The following is a 14,675-nucleotide window of genomic DNA, read 5'->3' on the forward strand; positions in this document are numbered from 1 at the left end:
GCTCATGTTGAGTAGCTTTTGTTGCGGACGTGACGCAAAACATCACAACCATGGCATGTAAACCCCCCAGTCCGATCCTATTTCCAGCTTAAAGGGGTTAAATAAACTCTGCTCACAGGTGTACTTTATATGGCTTCCCGAAGTGGAATGACAGCCACTTCTGCTAGGAATTCCCCTCCTAATGTATGATCTGCTATGAACAGCTTCGTTATAATTCCAATATGTACGTTTTATCACTGAACACAGCTCACGCTGGAACACAAGCACTACAGCCTACTGCGCATGCGCCGCTTTGGAACGCAGGCGTTTGTCGTGGTGTGATGCCGTCAAGGGAGTCCATGGAAACGCTGGTTGCCTGGAAAACAGCTAGCTGCTACCGTTGCTAAGGAGCACAAGTGCCGCCTGGCCGGGAAATCTGAGGCCTACAGCTGGAAGATTCGGTGAGACATGGACGCCACTACAAAGCCCCTGAGGATCCCCCCGCAGATGGCGGTGTATGCGGAGGAGCACAAGGTGTTCGATATTATCCAGGTGAGGAGCGTGGTCACGTGACGCAGAACTACCAGCCAGAGCCCCGGGCGCAGCATGCACGTTAGGGAAGTCCTCCATGCTTTGGTTATGTTTTCCATTACACAAGTCCAGCTAAAGAGACTTTGTGCTAATCCTTAGGGTTGGGGAAGCATTTGGAACTCTTTCAGTTTTTCATGGCTGTGTGCCCTTTAGACAGGTAGGACTACACTTCCTGTTTTTATGCCAAGGTTGTCACCAAGACAGGAAGTGATGGGAAGTCTTCCCTCCAAGTAGCAGTAATATAAACAGGTTTAGTCATGAAGACCAGAACCTCTGTTAGCTCTATTTTACAGTCTGTATCCCCTATCCTCACTTCTCCTCACTCCTCCTCTTCACTTCCTCTTTTCACTTCTCCGTTCTCCTCCTCCCTTAACCTTATCACTTCTCCTTCCTTCTCCTTCTCTATTCTCCTTTTCACTTCTCACTTCTCCTCCTCCCTGTTCCTCTCACTATTCCTCCTCACTTCTCCACATCACATTTCCTCCTCACTTCTCCTCCTCCCTTCTCCTCTGCCCTTCTGTCAGGGCAGGAACGCTGGAATGGGCAGGCAGGCCTATGGTACGGTCACGCCGCGACTGATGACAGCCACTACCCACAGACCAGAGCCCCTCAGGGTGCGGAGTCTAAGCCCCAGGCTACCCTTCACCAGGGCCCCTGATGGTGGGGATGGACTTGACGCAGCCTGAGACCAGGTCGCGGCCCCCGAGTGACCCCAGCTGCGATAACGACTGCCGCCAATGGCGTACAGCTGGTGGGAGCTAGATGGGAACACGAGTAGAGTAGTCAGACAAGCCGGGTCAATAACAACGGAACAGACAGTACTAGACGGTAGGCAAAGAATACTCAGGTCAGGGGCCGGGTTCAGCAACGGGAGGTCAGATAAAGGGTTAACACAGAGAATAGTCTTGTCAAAGCCGAGTCGGTTACCAGGAGAGCAATGGGAACAACACAAGTGCTTGCGACAGAGCAACATACAGGACACAAGTGCAGAGCACACTTGCAGACAGCAGGTTTAAATGTGCTCAACCACACCCTTCTGAGGAGGAGCCGCAGAAGCCTGAAGGCATAAAGGTTCCCACCATGCTTTGCAGAAAACCAAGATGGATGCCAGCTCATGGAGTTGCACAAGCTCTGAAGAAAGGTAGGACCTTGACACCTTCTCCTTCTCACTGTTCCTCCTCACTTCTCCACATCACTTTTCCTTCTCACTTCTCCTCACTCCTCCTCCTCACTTCTTCTCACTTCTCACTTTTTCTCCTCTCTTCTCTATCTCACTCCTCCTCCTCCCATCTCCTCCTCACTCCTTCTTCTCCCTTCTCCTGACTTCTTTTCACTTCTCCTCACTCCTCCTCCTCATCTCTCCTCCCTACTTCTCACTTCTCCTCTTCTCTTTCTCCTTTTCATGTCTCACTTCTCCACCTCACTTCTCCTCCTCACTCCTCCTCCTCACTTCTCCTCCTCCCTTCTCCTCCTCCCCTTTTCTCCTCCCTTCTCATCTTCCCTTCTCCTTCTCACTCCTCCTCCCTTTTCCTCCTCCATTCTCCCTTTTTCTCCTTCCTTCTCACTTCTCCTCCTACTTTTCCTCACTTCTCCTCCTACGCCTCACTTTTCCTCCTCACTTCTCCTCCTCCCTTCTCCTCATTCTCCTATTCACTTCTCCTCACTCCTCCCCCACACTTCTCCTCCTCTCTTCTCACTCCTCCCCCACAATTCTCCTCCTCCTCCCTTCTCCTCACTTCTCTTCCTCACTTCTCCACCCTTCTCTTCTTCTCCCTTCTCCTCCTCACTCCTCCTCACCACTCATTTCTTCTCACTTCTCCTACACCCTTCTCCTCATTTCTCCTCCTCCCTTCTCTTCTTCACTTATCCTTTCCACTTCTCCTCCTCGCTTCTTCACCCTTCTCCTCCTCGCTTCTTCACCCTTCTCCTCCTCACTTCTCCTTCACCCTTCTCCTCCTCCCTTCTCCTCCTCACCTCTCCTCACTTCTATTCACTTCTTATCCTCTGTTCTCTTCCTTACTACTCCTCCGCCCTTCTCCTCCTCTCTTCTACTTCTCACTTCTCCTTTTCACTTCTTACTTCTCCTCCTCCCTTCTTTTCACTTCTTCCTTCTTCTCCTCACTTCTCCTCCTCTCTTCTCCTCCTTACTCCTCCTCACTCCTCTTCCTCACTTCTCCTCAATTCTTCTCCTACTTCTCACTTTTCCTCCTCACTTCTCATTCTCACTCCTCCTCCTCCCTTCTCCTCCTCTCTTCTCCTCCCTCCTTCTCCTCCTTCCTTCTCCTCACTCCTCCCCCTCACTTCTCACTTACACAGCACCTTCATTAAAAAAATTTGCAATGGCCTCTTTCAAACATTGCGGCGTCTGTAAAAGCCTCTCTGAATGCCAGAACTCATGGCGGGTAAATGCTGCTTAAAAAATAAGCTAAAAACTGCTAATTGCACACGCCTTCATTCATGTCTATGAGCGTATGAGTATAAATGCATTCTACTGGCCAGAATATTCATTTATACAGAAGTAACCCACGCTGCAGTGTCACTAAGTAACCCAAATCATTCAATCAATAGAAAACAGCAGCACTTACTGTATTTACACATATGAATACAAAATAAATTGACCAAAAAATGTGTTGTGCTGTCTCATATGTCAAAAAATAATAAACCAATTAAGAATAAATATCTGAATGACAAATAACTAAATAAACAACTGTGAATAAATAAATAAACAAACACCAAAGGAATTAATATGTGACAAAGAGTTAAGTGAATAATTAATAAATATGAAAAAAAGTCCCCATAGTTCTTAAAGTTCATGAAGAAAGTTAGTAATTGTCACGATCGCGGCGTCAGACCCCAGACCTTCTCACCAAACTCGTGACCAAAGGACTGGGCGGTCTAAAGCCGCGATGTGATGTGCGTAACAATGCCACACCCAGCTGCACCCTGCACAACGATTTTCCAACTAATGGATACCGATCGATGTGCCAGCAGCCTGAATCGATTGTTACTGGGTCAGGTTAATTATGCAATTAACCCCTTCACACTGCCACTACCTCCTTTTTGATCAGAGAAAGAGGAAACTCGGTGTTCAGCTATAACACCTTAATGGTTGATATAATCAACTGCATAACCTGGTCATAATACAGGCCTGTTATATAGAGGGTTAAAACAAACAGTAGCGTCTCTTCAAAGGCAGGGATTCATAAATTGCAATTAAGAGCTATAGAAACAGTTCAACACTTTCAGAAAGAGAGATTTATTACTAAAAGGGTCAAACAGGTGCAATAAAAATATTTACAGAGAATATGTAACTAAGATATATATATATATACATAGAAAACAGCACAGCAATGAGATAACAGGGAGAAGTTAAAGGGTTAAGTTACTTGCCATTAAGCTTTGGATGGAAGCAGATCACGTTTCAGAGCGAAAGGCACAGGTCTCCCCAGGTGGTATATTGATGTTAAGAATGGGAGATGTCTTCAAACTTACTCTCTTAGGCTTGACAGCCTGCTTTAAAGTTTCCCAGCAGGGGGTGGTTCTGAAGTAAAAGACCAATCCCCTGTTTAGGGAGGGATCGTCGGGCGGAACCCTAAACTGGAGCCCACATCTTTCATAATTCATATTCTGGTTCATAACTTTCCATCTGCACAAGCGACAGTCCCCACGCGGGTATATTATTATGCAGACAAGTCTGAGGATTATTTAGGTATGAATTATGAAATTATATATTGCACGGTTCACGAGTTCTATGTTTCGGCTTCCCTGATGGTCCGAGATAAGCGAGTGACCCATCAAACTGTTCGCCTGCTCATTGGCCATCTGACGAGGTGTCTGTTTTTTATGTAAGTCTCTCATATTCCAAGATATGAGACATAGGGGAAAAATTGATTTGAGAAGTGTTCATGTAATTCTGTCACCTACGCTGAGCTAGATTTATTAGCTCAGAGTCCCTTTCAACTCCTGGGAAGGCTCCGCTATCCCTTCACGGGACGTGAAATTACACAGATACTTTGGCCAGTGAGACTCCAGCTCTCTTGGGAAAGCTGGTCCTATCTCTTCCTAGGTGAGAAAGGATACAGCTTTCACAGACAGCTCGGCACCTAGCTAGAAATGCCTTGGCAGGCCAGTGACCCATAAACAGTACACACACACATCTGTCACTGTGCCTCTCAGGAAGGGAGGGGGAAGGAGAATGAGGGAATAACATGCTACTCTTAACAAAATGGTAGACTGCGTCAGTCTCTGGCATGCACGTTTGCGACAGTAATCACAATAAAGAGCATAAAAGTAGGGCAGCACAGTGGCTAAATGGTTAGCACTTCCGCCTGGCAGTACTAGGGTTGTTGGTTCAAATCCCAGCCACGACACCACCTACCTGGAGTTTGTATGTTCTCCCTGTGCCTGCGTGGGTTTCCTCCAGGTACCCCGGTTTCCTCCCACACTCCAAACACATGCAGGTAGGTGAATTGGCTCCTGTCTAAATTGGCTCTAGTATTGGTATGTCTGGATGTGAGTTAGGGACCTTAGATTGTACGCCCCTTACGGGTTAGGGACTGATGTGAATGTACAATATATATGTAAAGCGCTGCGTAAATTGATGGCGCTATATAAGTACCTGAAATAAATAAAAGAGGTACTGCACTTGTACATCTAGCAACAATTCTGTCTCCACTCTCTACCACTCTGCACTTCACCAAGCGAGATATCATAGCCTCTTACCAAAAGTTTAGACCTCTATACAGAAGGTCTAAATACGCTTAAGGGAAACAACCCTCATTGGATGAATGGATAGGGCACTGCTCAACGTCAACTACTGGACTGTCAGCACGCTGATTGGCTAATGGAATCACCATCTAACGATGCTCCACACGCCACTTTACACCAAGGGATAAATCATCTATCAGTAAAGTTTTCTCAAATATACCATACAAAAGGAAGGGGATTGCCCATTGTATAGCAATAAAAACTGATTTATTTAAAATAAGACATCTAATTACAATTGTGAGAGAAAATTAGGCATATCAGACAAACAGCATGGAGCCTAATGATGTCACCACTAAAACTCCGCCCAGCGTGTTTTGTCCAAACAGACGTCATCACTTAGTCTGGCCATACATTATACAAATTTCTTGAGAATTTTGCTTTAGATTTACCAAAAACCATATAATAGGAGGTCAAACCTAAACAACACTTTCAATTGTGTCCAATTAGGCAGGCCCTTGCACTACATAGCTGAAGGTAAATCTAAAGGAAATTGGGAAGAAATTGAACAGAAAATTGTATAGTGTATGGCCAGCCTTAGGTACGTTCCGTGTTTTTTTCTGCTTTTCAGCTCCTCTCAAGAATGCACTTTTGGTGTTTTATTCTGCTTGTAAATGCTCCTTTTCCATTACTCCGGTAAACACCTATGTGCGCATGGACTTATAGGGGTAGACATGGGCGTATTTACCACAAGGCAAACAAGGCATTTGCCTAGGGCGGCATCTTTCAGGGGGGCAGCAGCATTTTTCAGGGGGGCAGCACCGCCCCCCTAAAGAAGGGATGGAAAAAGAGACACACACAGTGTCATGCACCGCCTGGTGGCGTCTCTAGCAGCCCACAGCACGGGGTTCCTCAGGGCGCGGGGTCTAAGTCCCAATCTGCTTCTTCACCAGGGCCCCTGATTGTGGGGATGGACTTGGAGCAGAATGAGACCAGGTCGCGACCCCTGAGTACGTCCGGCAATGGCAGAGAGCGCCGTCAGGGGTGTGCGGGAAATGGAGCCTGACGTGAAGAGGCTGGCAAGCCTGGTAACAGGGACAGATCCGTGTGGTATGGATGCATGGATCGTCAGGGTAACGTAAGGCATAGTCAGGCAGGCCAGGTCAGCAACGTGCGGGCAGCGAGGTACTGGAGGAACAGGCAGAGAATGGTCAGGGTCACAAGCCGAGTTCAGCAACTAAAAGGCAGCGCGGTACAGAGGAACAGGCAGAAGGATGGTCAGGTAAGCCAGGGGTCAAGCAGGAGACAATCAGCAGGGTCAGGAATAATGCAGAGGTCGGTAACAGAAGCTTCACAGGATCAGATAACAGGAACAGAACAATAAAGACCAAACGGCAATTGACATACCTCCTGTCCCGTTTAAATAGCGCGCCCTGCGCTGTCATTGGTGCCAGGCGCGTGATTGCGATTGCGCATGCGCCGCCCGGGGCATCGCGGCAGAGCCACCGATCCCTGACACACAGCATGGGGACCAGGTGGGATTTGAGAGAGGCTGTGGGCTGCTTGACGGTGTATGCAGAGCCTAACTCTTGTTCCCGGGGATGTCCGGAGCTGTGAAGGCGAGTGTCTTCTCTCGCCGGGGTGGAGGAGGGTTGCCAGTGTATGGGGGCGGTGATAGTGGAAGGCTGTCTTCTTGGGAGGGGGTGGGGGGGGGGGCTTGGGTGTTGTTGGTTAATGTCAGGCACTCCTGGTGGGGGAGGGGGGTGTTGGTTGGTGTCAGGGTCTCTATGTGGGGAGGAGCCGATTTTTGTGTTGCCTAGGGCAGCACAAAACCTAAATACACCACTGGGGGTAGATTTACTAAAACTGGAGCATTCAGAATCTGGTGCAGCTCTGCATGGTAGCCAATCAGCTTCTAACTTCAGCTTGTTCAATTAAAGGATAAGTTCACCTTTTAGACAAAAATAATAAATGCATATTGTTTTGCAGGTAAAAAAAATGTGCATTTATTATTTTTGTCTGAAGGAACCTGTAAAGCATTGCACCAGTGATTAGTAGCTCACTGATGCCATGCAGGTCTCCTGCAGACCTGTCAGAATATCTCCTTGGCGTACGGGATGTATGAACAAACAGATATTCTGACAGGAAGCTTCAATGAACTAACACAGTGCTCCACAGCGCCATGGTACTTCATTGAAAACTACAAGCCCACAGCCGCTAAGGCTGTCAGGACTTGCAGTTCATTCATTCACGGAAGTCTGTGAATGAATGATGCGGCCGTGTGGGTGGAGCCCCGCATGGCCTGGCTGTTTTCAAATTTGACAGATAGTACAGGGAGACTTCTCCCTGTACTATCTGTCAGAGGGGAACATGTTACATGTTCCACTCTAAAAATGGGTAGAACATGTAACATGTTCCCAAAGGTGAACTTATTCTTTAAGCTTTGACAATAAAACCTGGAAGCTGATTGGGTTGTATGCAGAGCTGCAACGGATTTTTCACCATGCAGTTTTAGTAAATAATCCCAGAGGCTTACATAGAGGTGCTTTTACAGGCTAAAAAAAACACTCAGCGCCTTTATAAGCTGCATTTTGTCAGCTCTGTGTACACAAGGCCTTAATGTAAATCTATCAAAAAGGAAAAACAAGGTATGCCAATGCTGAGCTACTTATGAAAATGCTAGCCGCCTGGCTTTCTCCAGCTTCAGTACTTTCTGAGTTCAACATGTAGATCGGGAGAGTCAGCAAATAGTTCTTCCCTGCATACCTGCCCTAAGATATTAACTCATAAGGATCTGTTATGCCTTATGACTCCTTGAGGGTCAAATAATGGAGGGACAATAATCTACAAGTGGTGTGGATTTCAAACTGCTAGTTGCTAATTTGTCCAAGACTGGCCGGCTCAGCAAGTTTTTGATACTAAAGGAAGTCTACAAGAACACCAGCATCTCATCCAGACCTGCTGGATTGAGCTGTATCCAAGTATCCTGTCGCCTGCCTGCCCATTGACCCAGAAGGGTTCCTTAGTGAGGACACGTTATATCTAGGGGTCCTGTCCAGTCCAGATATCGGACCACCAGGAATACCTATACAAGTAGGATCCAGGAGAGATCCGCAAGGCTTTGTGGCCCCTAGGGGACGCTGAGTGGAGGTGAGAGGCCATTGCAGCCATTCTTAGCACATACCGGTGGGTCACGGTGGTTTTTGCATGAGCCCGAAGACTGAAGCACTTCAGCTGTGTTCACGTGTTAGTTCACATTTATTGGACTTTGATATATTTGTGCTAATTCATGTGTATCTGATGAGCACCTATCCCTCCACAGGGATTCACGTATGCCTAGGTTGAGTCCCATTTGTGGAGACAAAGGGTCACATGTTTATTGATCCCTGAATGGGATTGGGTTTACTATATACCAGTCACTTATTAGGTCTATTGTGACCTTGTTTGGTTTGGAGCACACGGTGTCACTTATCTGTATTTATGGTATTTACATTATCCAGCTACTTGGTACTGAGCGCTACACCATTTATTCATTTAATTTTAAACTCATAAAGTGTTCACAGCAAAGGGCTCAGCAACAAGCATTTTCAGCAATGGCAGCCTCCATAATTCAGGTCTATGTTTTATTTGCCTTCCACAAAGTTTGCATTGTTCCAAATGCATACAAGAAAAACAGAAGCATACATGGAGTTAATTTCCCTCCCTTGTGATCAGAGTTTATTTTCCATCTGAAAAAAGATGAACTCAGGAAGGTTGGAAGATGTGCTTGTGTGGTGGTACTTTGGTTTCTTCCCACACTCCAAAGACATGCTGGTAGGATAAATGGCTCCTTAAATTGGCTGTAGTATGGGTATGTATGTGAGGCTGGTACCCTTGATTGTAAGCTCCATGAGGGCAGGGACTGATGTGAATGTACAATATACACTATACAGTAATACCTCGGTGGTTTACAAATGCCTCGGTTAACGTAATTTTCGGTTTACGAATGAAAATCCATTGAAAATAAAGCCTAGGTTTACGAATTGTATTCGGCAATACGAAGTGTATGTCAGTGCTGATTTTAAAATGCAATTGCCGGCTCTTTTTTTTACTTCACTATAGGTCACAGAATTAGCTGTCACTTTCCCTAGAGTTAACAGAGACTTTGTCTCTTTTAAGAAACTAAAAGGAAACATTGTCATTCTCTTAACTCAGGGAAATAAACTAGAAGAAATGTTTCTTTCTTTTAGCTGGGGGGAAAGTGACAGCTGAATTTCTGAGCTATAGTGAAGAGAAAAAAAAAAAACCGTAATTACTTTTAAAAACCAGCACCATAATAAATTTAAAAAACCGTGTGGTGTCCCCCCTCCCATCCATACCAAGCCCTTCGGGTCTGGTATGGATTTTGAGGGGAACTCCTACGCAAAAATCCAGAACCTTATCTGAGCATGCAGCCCGGCAGGTCAGGAAGGGGGGGGGGGGACCGAACATGCACCCCCCCTCCTGGACCATACCAGGTCACAAGCCCTCAACATGGGGGGGTGCCTTGGAGCGGTGGGGCTCCCCCCCCCGAAAGCACCTTGTCCCCATGTTGACGGGGACAAGGGCCTCTTCCCCACAACCCTGGCCAGTGGTTGTGGGGGTCTGCAGGCAGGGGGCTTATCTGAATCCCCTAGATCTTGCCCTCCCAGGTGAATGAGTATGGGGTACATGGTATCCCTACTCATTCACAAAAAAACATAAAGTGTAGTGTGAAAAAAGACAGAACACGGTCTTTGACAAGTCCTTTATTAAAATAAAAAACTAAAAGAATGTCCTCCGCAGTAGATCCAACGTCCATCACGATGCCCACCGTCACCGCCACTGCCGCCGCCGACACGAAAAAAGAATTTTTAAAAAAGGCTTCGCTCCCGACGATGGCTTCCAGCCTTCTGCCTGCTCCGGTGGTTTGACAGTTCTTAAACATGTAAGGGGCGGGGCCACCCGGAGACATCACCTGAGTGACCCCACCCCATGTGACATCATGGAGCCCCCCCTGCCCCAAAGAACCCCCCATGTTGAGGGTATGTGGCCTGGTATGGTTCAGGAGGGGGGGTGGCGCTCGCTCGTCCCCCCTTTCCTGACCTTCCGGGCTGCATGCTTGGATAAGGGTCTGGTATGGATTTTGGGGGGACCCCCACGCTATATTTTTTTCAATATTTGGCTTGAGGGTTCCCCTTAAATTCGTACCAGACCCGAAGGGCTTGGTATGGATGGGAGGGGGAACCCCACACCGTTTTTTTAATAATTTTTTAAATAATTTTTTTAATTGCCACCAATTCTTTTACATTCAGCTGTCAGTGGGAACAGCTGAAACATTAACACATGGTTGTCGCTACTAAAATATTGCATGACTTGATAAAATAACTCATGTAATATTTTAGTAGGGTTTACTTTTTTCTGACCTCTGGAAAGGATTAATTGGTTTTCAGTGCATTCCTATAAGAAACGGCGTTTCGGTTTACAAATTTTTTGCTATACGAAAAGTCTTGCCGAACGAATTAAATTCGTAAACCGAGGTATTACTGTAAAATGACAGAGCGGGTTCAGAGCATGCTGAAGTGCACAGTCGCCAACTATCTGCAGAGTCAATAGCTAAAGACCTCCAAACTTCGTGTGGCCTTCAGGTTAGCACAATAACAGTGTGTAGAGACCTTCATGGAATGGGTTTCCATGGCTTGAGCAGCTGCATCCAAGCCTTACATCACCAAGTGCAGATGCTGTGGTGTAAAGCACGCCGCCACTGGACTCTAGAGCAGTGGAGACATGTTCTCTGGAGTGACGAATCACGCTTCTCTGTCTGGCAATCCGATGGACGTGTCTGGGTTTGGCGGCTGGCAGGAGAACAGCACTTGCCTGACTGCATTGTGCCAAGGGGGATTATGGTGTGGGGTTGTTTTTCAGGGGTTGGGCTTGGCCCCTTAGTTCCAGTGAAGGGAACTCTTAAGGCATCAGCATACCAAGACATGTTGGACAATTTCATGCTCCCAACTTTGTGGGAACAGTTTGGGGATGGCCCCTTCCTGTTCCAACATGACTGCACACCAGTGCACAAAGCAAGGTCCATAAAGACATGGATGAGCGAGTTTGGGGTGGAGGAACTTGACTGGCCTGCACAGAGTCCTGACCTCAACCCGATAGAACACCTTTGGGATGAATTAGAGCGGAGACTGCTATCCAGGCCTTCTCATCCGACATCAGTGCCTGACCTCACAAATGTGCTTCTGGAAGAATGGTCAAACATTCCCATAGACACCCTCCTTAACCTTGTGGAAGCCTTCCCAGAAGAGTTGAAGCTGTTATAACTGCAAAGGGCGGGCCAACTCAATATTGAACCCTACGGACTAAGACTGGGATACCATTAAAGTACATGTGCATGTAAAGGCAGGTGTCCCAATACTTTTGGCAATTTAGTGTATATGTAAAGAGCTGCTTAAATTGTTGCTGCTATATAAATACCTATAAATAATAAATTATGTTTTTTTTACCAGGATTTTACTCAAAGAAACATAAATGTGTGAGGGGTTGATTTATAAGAATGGGATCTTAAATACAAATAAAAGAACGAAGAATAAAAATTGGTGCATAAGTGGCTAGCAGGGTTCACATCTGATTCTTGACCAGAAAGTTCATAGCTGGAAACCCTGCCCCGGCTCTTTGGGATTAATCTGCCAGGTTTGGAGTGTTCCCCACTGATAGTGTTTTTTTTGTGAATGAATCCCGGAAACAGCATTTGCAGACTTCATTCCTAAATACATAGTAAGATTCTTGTCATGGTGTATTTTGGTTAGCGCTTATACATGCAGATTGAAGGATAATGTCATGATTAATTACTACTGTAAAATAAATATCCTTCACTAGGGTCTCCGGTCTATTCAAATAAAAAATACTCACATTCTGACACAGAAGCACTACATGCTGCCTGGCAACTCAGCCATCAGATTTCCATATAATGCATGCGCTGTGACATCCTCTTCAGCTTGGAGCATGTGCTCTGCATCCCCATAGGCTGTAGTTGATTTTTGTCTCTCAGGTCAACTTACAGAGAGATGGGAATCAATTAAAGCCAATGAGGCTACAGGACACATGTGCCAAGATGGAGAGATTTCTATGACAGCCCGATCACTGAAATGTCAGATGACATACAGCGGGTTTTGTGTTAGAATGCAACTATATTGTTCATGTGCATAAAATATCTGCAGCAGCAAACCTGCAATTGTACCAAAAAAAAAAAAACTACATGAATCAAGTTTGTTGTTGTTAACCTAAATAATAAATGTCATAATTCATGAGCTGAAAAATACACAGCACCCAGGAAAGCCATGTCACTATTCAGAGGACAAAAAAAAACCTGGTGGGCTCATCAGCCCACCAAATGTCCAAATGGGCCCGATATTGTGTGTATTTGACTGTAACAGAGGCCTTGTCAGCGGTTTTGAGAAGAGACTGATGCGAGGGATCCTATGTATTACTCTCTATATTCATACGGGAAATTATATTTTTCAGAAAATGGTGCAAAAGCTCCTCATTGACAGACCGGAAGATCCCATCCAGTATATGATTGACCACTTGCGGAAGGCTAATGATGAAGGTAAGCCATCCTGAGTTATGTACTATAGTGTGTTTTCAGTGACCGCATATTGGGGTTGATTTACTAAAGGCAAATATATTGTGCATTGCAAGTGCATTTGCTCCAGAGCTTCGAAAATGAGATGAAGTTTCACTTTGCAAAGAATACCCAATCACATTCATGGAAAATAAAAATAGAATTTTTGCTTGCACATGAATGAATGATACAAATCAGCAGAACTTCCCCTCATGCTAGAGCTTCCCCACAGATCTAGAGCAACAGCACTTGCAGTGCATAGTATATTTGCCTTTAGTAAATCAACCCCACTGTGTTATTAATGTAACATCGACCCTAAAGTGGTTGTAAAATTTTCCATATACCCAGTGAAATGACTGGCCTCAGGTGATACACAGAGAAACAAATCCTCCGACTTTTTTTTTATCTGCAGCTCTCTTTTATCCATAGCCATTCAGAGTGTACAGTTTACACAGCATTTCTGATCATCAGAAGGCAGGGGACAGGGATCTGATGTCATACACTTCACAACATAGAGCAGGGAGCTGAGTGTAATCTGAGACCTGCGTGGAGGGAATGGACACTTCCCCCCCCCCCTACACAATCTCATAGGAAAACATGCATAGCTGAGGTTGTTACACTTGGTACTTTGGATCATATAGTATAGTACACACTATAGAAGGATATGTTTTGTTAATTTTTCATTTACCTCTACTTCAATGTTCCGAGGTTCCTTCTGGGTGCTGATCCCCAGCCATCTTAATTGGCCAGCGTGAGATGTACAGTACAGTACCGTTGGAGTTCAGGCATCCTGGCATACAGGCACTGTACCAGAATGTAAAATGAGCTGCACTTGCACAGCTTAGTGTACATTCCACAGATAACTGCAAATAGGCAGGTACAGTAAGATATTTTTTTGAAGAAAAGACAATGCATGCAATAAAAAGCCTGGCCACTTGGTCAGCACTTCAGAGGAAAAGGACTTGGGGGTACCTATTTCAGATGATTGCAAAATGAGCAAACAGTGTGGCCAGGCAGTGGGGAAAGCAAATAGAATTCTATGATACATCACTAGAGGGGTCACTAGCAGGAGGAAGGAGGTCCTGATTCCCCTATATAGATCTTTAGTTATCACTAGAAGGGTTCACCAGCAGGAAGAAGGAGGTCCTGATTCCCCTATATAGATCTTTAGTTATCACTAGAGGGGTCACCGGCAGGAGGAAGGAGGTCCTGATTACCCTATATAGATCTTTAGTTATCACTAGAGGGGTCACCAGCAGGAAGAAGGAGGTCCTGATTGTCCTATATAGATCTTTAGTTATCACTAGAGGGGCCACCAGCAGGAAGAAGGAGGTCCTGATTCTCCTATATAGATCTTTAGTTATACCTCATTTAGAATGCTGTGTCCAGTTCTGGAGACCTCACTTACAAAGGTATTGATAAGACAGAACGAGTCCAGAGATGGGCAACAAAAATGGTGAAAAGTCTGGGGGATAAAACATATCAAGAGAGACTTCAGGAACTTAAAATGTACAGTCTGGAGGAAAGACGGGAAAGGGAAGATATGACTGAAACCTTTAAATACATCAAGAGGGTGAACAAGGTTCAGGAGGGCAGTATTTTCAACATGAAACCAAAATCAAGAACACGGGGACATGAACTTAAACTAGCTGGAGGAAATTTCAAAACTAATCCCAGAAAGTACTATTTTACTGAAAGAGAAGTTGATGCTTGGAATAAACTTCCAGCAGAGGTAGTGAGCTGGTCAAAAGTAAGGCCCCTTTCACACGGGCATTCC

General features: G+C 45.6%; 1 protein-coding gene across 2 annotated transcripts in view; it reads left to right on the top strand.

The window, feature by feature from the left end:
• Positions 1–319: 319 nt before the first annotated feature.
• The window catches only part of AK8 (adenylate kinase 8), a 197,794-nt gene continuing 183,438 nt past the window's right edge, over positions 320–14,675 (top strand). Inside the window, exons 1-2 of one of the 2 annotated variants that reach the window (XM_089675084.1) lie at positions 320–531; positions 12,799–12,883. In XM_089675084.1, the coding sequence (XP_089531210.1) occupies positions 448–531; positions 12,799–12,883 (169 nt within the window). In that variant the 5' untranslated portion in view covers positions 320–447. Of the gene's footprint in view, positions 532–1,667; positions 1,712–12,798; positions 12,884–14,675 lie in introns of those variants that run through there. The other variant, XM_089675085.1, reaches the window with a different exon arrangement.

The sequence above is a fragment of the Staurois parvus genome, unplaced genomic scaffold (genome assembly GCF_062004578.1).
Source record: "Staurois parvus isolate SC_StPar_1 unplaced genomic scaffold, SC_StPar_1.0 ptg000154l, whole genome shotgun sequence".
Taxonomy (NCBI): domain Eukaryota; kingdom Metazoa; phylum Chordata; class Amphibia; order Anura; family Ranidae; genus Staurois; species Staurois parvus.